At 36.3% G+C, this 9,390-nt stretch overlaps 1 protein-coding gene across 1 annotated transcript; it reads left to right on the top strand.

The window, feature by feature from the left end:
• Positions 1 to 2,177: 2,177 nt before the first annotated feature.
• On the top strand, positions 2,178 to 9,145 carry LOC116167311. The gene is made up of 4 exons (XM_031482651.1): positions 2,178 to 2,834; positions 8,411 to 8,650; positions 8,711 to 8,872; positions 8,933 to 9,145. Exons 1-4 carry the CDS (start codon positions 2,772 to 2,774, stop codon positions 8,942 to 8,944), a joined length of 477 nt encoding a protein of 158 aa, XP_031338511.1. The 5' UTR covers positions 2,178 to 2,771; the 3' UTR covers positions 8,945 to 9,145.
• Positions 9,146 to 9,390: the final 245 nt, after the last annotated feature.

Below are 9,390 nucleotides of genomic sequence, written 5' to 3'. Positions count from 1 at the left end.
GACTGATTTTTGCAGCAAAAAGTTCTGTAGGTAAATGCGATATTGATTTGCATTAAATGCACTGTCATAAACATACGAGCCCTCATTTAAAACAATATTTTCAATGTAAAGCATCAGGAATGCGCCGCAATTGTGGCCGTCCGTTTGTTTAGGGTGCTTTACATTAATTAATTCCCAAGAACTGGTATCTATCCCTAACGAAACCAGCATTCCCTTAAACACATTGAAATAATGATTCGCAGTAATTTCTCTAAAAGAATGTAAACTATTTAAAATGTGGAAATGTTTGCTCTTCCCATTGGCAACTAATAAAAACCAATGACCGGCGTCCATCAGCATAGGGATAAAAACAATACGTCCGTTCTCTACTAGCCGAATTTGTTCAATTCAGGGACCTGTGTGTGATTTATAGCGTAAAAACTTGATTTATCTTTTATGATTAACTGGGCAAAAAGGTCAATAATAAAAGACGCTATCCATTGCGTTTCTTTCAAAGTGAAATAGTTGTAAAAGTCCAAGTCCCTGTAGTAAAACTGATCAGGCAAGTTATACTTGGCAATGTGCGCATGAACTGGGAACAGCAACATCAAAATGTTAAACAAAGAATTGTATTTAAAAACGCCATTTTCGTTAAAATCCATAGGAAGCGGTTTGGTGGTAATAATTTTACTTAAGCGATTCACACATGTGCGTCCGCCTAGATAAGTTGCTTTGCGTTTGGGAGTTCTGTTCCACGATTCTTCTGTTTGGTGCGCTAGTATGTCTTTTTGAATTCTCGCACTCTTATTTAACAAATTGAAATTTAATTCTTTTTCTTTATACAGTAAATATTGGGTCAATTGTTCAATAAATCTACTGTATTTCTTTGTTTCTCTAATATGTAATTCTTTACCACATTAAACCATCCATCAACTATAGAATTGGACAATACGTATTTTTCTTTGTTTTTTTACAAACACACCGGACCATAAAGGGAAATATGGCATGTATTTATCTACACAAATGCGTAGAAACTCGGGACAGTGCAAGGGATTCAATTACGAAGCAAGGTTTGCGTCATTCTGTTCGGGTTCGATAGACCGACGGATTGTCAAAAAATCTATATACAAAGGGCTTTTTGTGTACAAACTTTTTAAATTTATATTTTCGTCGAGTTCATAGAAGTCTGACGATGCTGCTGCATCAATATCTTCATTTGGCGCTTCCCTTGTACTACTAATAAGTCTGTTTAATACAAATGTGACGGTACGCGAGGAGTATTTATTTGCCAAAACTGTGACGAAATCGACAAATAGTTCGCAATCCTGGTAACTCTTGGCCAACATTTCCCGCTATCAAAAAAGTCTTTAATCCTTTATTTTTCGCCGCAACTTTTTTCGCATCTCCCGTTACAATTTTAAGGAAATGTGCACAACAAATGTGGATTGTAAAAGGCGGAATGGCGATATTGTGAGCTAAATGTCTATGGGCATTGGGTATGGGTAATCCAAATATTGTAAGACCGTAATTTTGCAAAATTCGCCTACTGACGAATTAATAAGAGCCCTACTAAAATCTGTAACGACACTGTTGAATGGCTACCTGCAACGAAATGGTGAAGCCAATTTCCGATTGTTGTCGATGTATGCGAATTCGATATCATTTCACATACGGGCAACGTAATTTTTTTCCTTCCGCGGGGTAATGAATTCCACCGGCGTAGAAAACTCGCTTGCTGTTTTCGTGAAATTTTCTCACAACAGTTCCCGTGCAATCTAAATATAAAGGGACGTCCCCAACTAGTCTAAACATAAAAGGTAGGTCCACTGCAATTGTAAATAAACTACGATGTGGGACGTATTGTAGTGATGATGGATGTATGTAGAGACGCTTTTGGTTTTTAAACATTAGCGCCACTGCCTCGTAATCATCCTTCGCTAAATCCTTTTCGCAGTTCTGATTCTGATTTGAGTTTTCGAGCCGCTCCAGCAGTGGGAATGTGGTGAATTGTTTTTAAACCTACCAATTCGTCATCGGCCTGTAATGTCTTCTTTTGAACATTAAACCCAGTCATATTTTCTTGGCCATAGTACGATCGTATCCCCTTATTTGCTTTCGTTTAACCACATTATCATCTCCGTGATTAAAACCTCCCTTCGCGACTAAAACGCTCTGAATGAATTACAGGCCCGTGCTGGCCCTGGGGGATAGGGGGACATATCCCCCTGCGCCCTTGTAAGTAGCGCCCTAAGACTGAGCAAAACATTAAACAATTTATTACTAATCGTGTGTTACTAAATTAAACAAAAGTAAATAAGAATACAAAGAGCACTTCATAAAAGTCTGCTTCGCTTCGGCAGAAATCATTAAGAGATTACTATTAGATTACTCTTTTACAACGCTTGCATTGTCTACCTACTTTTTGACACAAAGTATGCAGTGTTTGTTTGTTTTACTACCCATAAAAATAAAAAATACCACTTTCAATTTGAATTACACCGGAAATTATTTAACCTGTGATAAGATAAACCGTTTTGCTTTACATCATTTTGTAGTAGTGTACATAAATGATTATGACACCAGACAAGACAAAGTAAGAATTGTTTTTTATAGTACCTACTCGTATTCGCACATGATTAGTAGTGAAATATAATCTAAGGACTCCCTATTCATATCCATTTATAAAATCTGATATAAGATCATGCCATTGCCTTGCCCCATTTACTTCTGCAGTAGGATTATTTTATATTTAATTCTTTCAGTTCAAGTTCAAGTTTAAAGTGCACGCGTGTATGTTAGCTTTGTTTAGTTTGTTATTGTTTTGCTATTGCAACTGCATGTGCGTCAAGGCCAAGGTAAGTTTAATTAATGCATTTTTAATTAACACCTTAAATGCATGTAACATTATTAGACGAATAATGACACTATTTCGTCATTGAAATTGGATTTGGATGGTGTCATTGTGTTTGATTTCTATTTAACAAAACGACAACTGCAGATGCAGTACTTTTCACTTATGATGGTGCAGATGAAACACCCATTTATCTTTATCTGTGCTTCTGAAAAAAAATAAAGTATTACGTTACGATAATTTTTCGCCAAATCCGATATTTTTTGTGTGGTATAGATGTACTAGTGGAGTGGATTTGATGATTTTTTTGTAGTTTCTCTGAAGTGTTGTTATGTTGCGTTATAGCTGTGATGGGGGTGAATGCGCTTAAAATTAAACACAAAAAGAACGTGTAATTTTTTAATTTAATTGAATGGAAGTAGTAATTTTCCAAAAGTTTGTTGGTCGTTCCCATTGTGCTGGAGCCCCCCCCCCCCCACCACGTAATTTTACAGGCCTTGCGCCCTCGGCATACCTGGCCTCCGCCCCCTTATGGCCCCCAGCACGGGCCTGGAATGAAACCGTCTTTGCTAATACTGTCGTAAGATAAGTGACAAGTAAATATGCGACATTGGGAATACACACAACAAATATAAACAACAGCCGTCTTACTGGTCACATTATTTCTTTTCGAAATAATGTGCAAATAGTCCAGGCCCCAGAGGATTTGACCTTGCAAATTTCTGAGACAAGGAACCGTGATGCAGGGCTTATTTTTTTTGGGTCGCTGAATCCGAATTTGACATTTGCACAAAAATTCGGATGACGCGGGAGCCGCCATCTTGGAAAACTGGCGGAAAATCGGCGGTTTTTTCACAAAACGCGAAATAACTCATTTGGTATCGGTGTTTTGGCGAAGACACATCAGTAATAAATTAAAGTACATAAAATTTCCTTTGAGATGAGACCTTGTTGATGAAAATCGGATAAAAACTAACGCCACTACAGTGCGACGAAATTCGGCCCAAAAATTCCGTTTCTCAATTTTCAAAATTTCGAGCGCAAAAAACGGAACTGACGTGATTCACGAGCAGTAAGCTCCGAATCTGAGGAGCTTTTGAAGAACATCCAATTGAATCCCTAATTTTGGTAATCATCGACGCAAGATTGCTTCTTTTAGTGTGGTTTTTTGATTTTTTATATCCTTATTGGCTGTTTCGTCAGAAACTCGCATTCGTTATTCAAATGCATAATTGGCTAGCATTTAACGAAAGAGAACCAACTTTTTTGCTACATTTCAAAACCATGTGTTCATCGAACAGTTCAACCAGGATACGTGGTTTTGGAATATAGCCAAAAATTTTTTTGTTTTTCGCGCATTGCCGTCAAATTTTGCTGTTGATAGAACATAACGTCCTGCCGTCCAGCTTTTGGAATACTTATGGCCGTTTGCACCGAAAAATTTAAGCTGAACTTAGCTTAAGGGTAGCTTCAAAATCCATGACAACCATTGTCATGGATTTTAAGCAACACTTAAGCTAAGCTCAGCTTAAATTTCTCGGTGCAAATGACCATTAGTTATGTTTTTTTTTTCTAGTGCGTTTTCGGTGATTGAGCGTTCAATATGGAACTAGAAAGCATAAAAAAGTGTTTCATTTGTGAAAAAGACTTAAATAATGATGTAAGTGTAGTGCTTCAGCGCGGAATAGAAACTCTTATAAATTCTAGTGAAAAGCGAAGAGACACAACAGTCCGAGTTTAGAAAAAAGAATCGAATAGGGACAGTACAGAGGTTGACAACACTTGTCCGTATTATTAACTTTTTTCAATCACTATCGTTACTTGACCAACAACAAACCATATCCTCTACAAAACCAGAACGACCACCAGCATGATCTATGATGTACCTACCTCTGACCATCCGTATTAGATTGATAAAATCCCGATACTTCATCGGATTGCCAGCATTTACTCACTCCATACGATCGGTGGATATAGGTCTCATACAAGTATATAACAGGTCTCTTAAATACCGAGAACGCCATGCTACGATGTCACTTTTTTCCATTAACAACCTACGTTTATCATGATACTTTTTATATCAAAAAACATAAAAAAGTTTCAACAATTCCTTGCTCCCACCCGTATAGTTGATCTTTTATTGGATTTTTTCTACGAGCACATTCAAAGTTGGCACCCTCGTTGGCAATCTACGGTCCTACTGTATACATTTTTGGTACAGCGCACAGTGCGTGAATACACAACGTGGAGGCTGAGAGTCAAGATGACGACCAACATTTGTGTGCAGGAGCTATGGGCTACCGTAAGACTATTTTCAAAAGTTTGAACGGCACAATTCAGTAAGCATCGAGCACAAATGATTGCCATTATTGGTTATTCCATATCTGTAAAAAAAACGTGGGGGCTAGGAGTCAAGTTGGCCCCCGAGATTTGAGTGCGGGAACTACCGTGCGCCGTACAACTATTTTCGAAAATTTTAACGGCACAATCCATTGTGCATCCAGCACAATTGATTGCCATTATTGCTTATTCCATATCTGTAAAAAACGTGGGGACTAGGAGTTAAGTTGGCCCCCGAGATTTCAGTGCAGGAACTACCGTGTACTGTAAGACTATTTTTGAATATTTGACCGGCACAATCCAATATGCATCGAGCACAACTCGTTAAAGTAGTAATGGAATTTGTACGTTAAAAAAACCGGGGGGCTGGGAGTCAAATTGGCCCCCGGGTTTCAATTTAAAAAAAATTGATTTTAGCACAACACTAGCACTATTTAATAATTTTCATTACAGATTATTTTTTTAATTGCGGGGGCTAACTTGACGGAGCTTAATAATTTTACTTAGCGTTTCACACATGTGAGTCCGCCTAGATAAGTTGCTTTGCGTTTGGGAGTTCTGTTCCACGATTCTTCTGTGGAACTTAATTTTTGCGCTAGTATCCCATGTAGAACAAAACGTTTTTGGAACTTTGGGAAGTCCCCAACATGGCATATATTTGTTATTTGTAGAACGTTAAATGTAGACGTACTGGAAAGTGTCCTTGGAACAGACTTACAAAACAAACTCAAAGGGTTGTTACATTGACCAGCACATTTACATACAGTTGAAACATGCGTAAAATTGTTAAGCTGTATACCTGTTTTGCCCTTCCGTGTTTTTCATTTTAACTCGCGTAAACATAATTCAGTATTCAGTTTTCAGTTTTGCAAGTGATACGTGTAAGGTGTTTTGCTGTAGAGATTATTATTTTAGACATTTATCGCAAATATGTCTGGAGAAAAGGTAAGTGATTTTTTTAAATATTTATACGTTCAATGGATTATATTGTTGTGTTACATGTATATAGCAACAGAAACCGAAAATTTGAATCTATCTTTCTATGAAATGCATATATGGTGTATTTTCCAGCTCACTTTAATTGATCCCTTATTTATTATTCAAATTACCTTAGTCTATAATGCACTTGCATATTGGATTTTGTTTAGTATTTTGAATCTTGAAACAGTAGATCGCAGGTAAAAATATCAGGTAACAAAGCAATAACGGTCACATGCAAACCAGTTGTTGAAGGCGGAATTTTCAAGAATCCATTTGAGGTCCACATTTAATAACCCTTTTGCAATTGTTAAGATATCTTATTTAGCTAAATGCAATTTTTTTATTTAGAATTTATCCTATAAACTACCGTTGATCTCTTTTAATTCATTTATTCATACCGCACTTTAGTTGTGGCGTAAAAAAAATAAAACATTAGCATGCAGAAAAGTGGAAGATCACAAAAGAACGCAGGTAGATTTTCCAACCGCCAATATAATAATGAACGTATTACGTAGGTAATTATTTCAGTTTGGGGTATTTCTGAGTAACTTTAAGTTTTAATTCAGTTGTGTAATTTTTTTAATCATGAATTAACAATTGTAGACTAAAAAATTTATGGTTTATCAACCATTATCGAGTAATGCGATTTATAACAATGTTCCTGATGAAATTAAAGTGGACATAAACATAGATGGGCTGCCAATATCTGAAACATGTTCCTTTTGGCCAATTTTGGGTAAAATTCCTGATACCCAACTGTCTTTATAATTAGCGCACATCACGGCATCCAAAAGCCAAAAGATGTGCATTTTCAAAGATGTTCATTGAAGACATGAATAATATGCAAAACAAAGGTATATATTGGCATGGTCAAAATAAAGAAGTGTCCATAAACAACATTATATGCGATGCGAAAAATTGTTGCTACTAAACAAAACGTTACCTAATGCAATCTTTTCCAGAAAACCTAGATCACTGCACTTTGTTGATAAATGGAAGGCAACAGAATTTCGGCAATTTTTATTGTATACGGGTCCGTTTGCATTAAAAGGAGAGTTACCCAATGATCAATATAAGCATTTTTTACTTTTTCATGTGGCAATTAGGTTACTATGTCATCCTATATATGCATTTGACTCGAACACCTCAATAATGCTAATCGATTGCTCAGACGTTTTGTTGAAGATTTTGATCTTTTCTATGGCGATAATAGCATCACTTACAATGTCCACAATTTAATCCACCTAACAGACGATGAAAAGATAAACGGGCCACTTGATAATTTCAGTGCCTTTCCATACGAAAATTTTATGAAAGACATTAAAATCTGCGTGAACAGCTCTAATTTTCAATTACAACAAAACGTTTCGCTGGGAACGTTTCTGAGGGCGGACATAGAACGTTTTTAGAGTGTATGTGGAACGTATTGGAAACGTTTCCTAAGATGTTTCATGTTTCTACCGGACAAATTAGAAACTTATAAAAACGTAAATGTTCTACCTGGGTACTTTCGGCCATGTTAATTTATACGTACTGTTTTTTTTTTATATTTTTTGCATATTTTAAATTTTAGTATTTTAGCTCTATAACCGCAATTTACAGTTCAGACGTTGTCAATAAAAATACACATTAGCCTAGACCTTAAAAGGGTCATAATTGTTTTTGACTAGGCCGCTTCCAAATAAATAAAAAATTGTCGTGTCCTATTTTTTTGCTTAATACACTCGTAAATATCAAACCGCGCCTAAATGCGCTTGAAAATTCTCATTTAAATAACATGGAGATTTGATCAATTTTATTCTTAAAATAAACTACACGTCGAGTTACACGTTTAAATATATAACCTAATCTAAATTTAAAAAAAAAAATAAATAAATTTTAAACATTGGAATTTTTTCAAAAAGTATCCGATTACGATAACATTTTGCATTTTTGAATGAAAAATTTGCCAAATCTCTGTGGATGGATTCATTTTGGATTTCTTTTGTGATAGTTCAGGTAATCTTATATTTCGATCAATGTTACTTAATTGATTTATATAACAGGCGGTATCAAAAATGACACTCTTTCAAAAGCGCTATTTTTGGATTGAGCTAGGAAGCTGTTCTGTCAAGAATTTGGCACATTTTTTTTATTTATTTAGAATCGTTTTAGGGGGCGACCTAGTACAAAAAAGTTTTCACCCTTTTACGGTCCACTCTAATATACATACATAATAAAAATGATAAAAACAGCATTTAACATTAAAATTCATTGCAGAAAGAGGTGTCATTCCTGGGAGCCTCCAATATGCGCAGGTTCCTAACACATATTGCTGGGGAACCTGCGTATCTTTCCACAAGGCCTGGGCAACCCGGCCAGTTGTACTCTGGACTGGCTGTTGGGGGGCAGACCATTGCCCAACTAAGGAATCGAGTAATGCGGTGCAGAGCGATAGGCTTTGATTATCGAATTGGTCGTGAGGTTTATGTGATGATAGGGACCAACGACGTACGGAGAGTAAGTGTGTTCAGTGACATTATATTTGGGTGCCCTAATCAGATATTGTTGTATTTTCAGAAAACATCTTTCCATGTACTCAAGAAAGAGTTGCAACGGCTGTTGGAGGTGTTGAAGACGCAGGGGGTACGCCGCATTAATTTATGCACCGTGCCCCGTCCACGGCAGCCCAGCTCCGTACGTTGGAGGTATTCAATGAATGGATCCGCGCGTACAGAGACCGTAAGTATTATATTAAAGCCTATTAGAAAAAAATGTTAACACGTTTTTGTTATTGAACAGGTCGAGTCGTAATAATAGATGTCCACGCCTTTATGTACAACCGTCGGTATTTTAAAAGGTAATAATAAAATGTACTTTTACTATATCTATTGCGCAAGAGTCTGTGAGGTAGCATTCTGCATGGGATATTTTGTTTTCCAAGGTCCGATCCGCCACCAAAAGAAATCAACGGTATTAACACTATAAAACTTTTATTTGTTAACATTTACTTGCACAAAATAATATTAAGAAATATATGTATATTAAATGTGCCGAATGTGACTATCAAACCAATAATAAAAATTATTTAAAAAAACATGTAAACCATTTTAGACTCAATAGGAGTACTTTCGAAAATTTAGTACAAGTAATGGCACCCTTTTTAAAGGATCGGAACATACAGGGTGTCGGGCGACATTCGCATTCTCTATTGTTTTCTTCCACTACAGTATCCTGAGTTTCGGCTTCATTAGTATGTT

This window comes from Photinus pyralis, unplaced genomic scaffold, assembly GCF_008802855.1.
Source record: "Photinus pyralis isolate 1611_PpyrPB1 unplaced genomic scaffold, Ppyr1.3 Ppyr1.4_LG1, whole genome shotgun sequence".
Taxonomy (NCBI): domain Eukaryota; kingdom Metazoa; phylum Arthropoda; class Insecta; order Coleoptera; family Lampyridae; genus Photinus; species Photinus pyralis.
The sequence above is the reverse complement of the archived record's forward strand: the minus strand, read 5'-3'. Positions and strand labels throughout refer to the sequence as shown.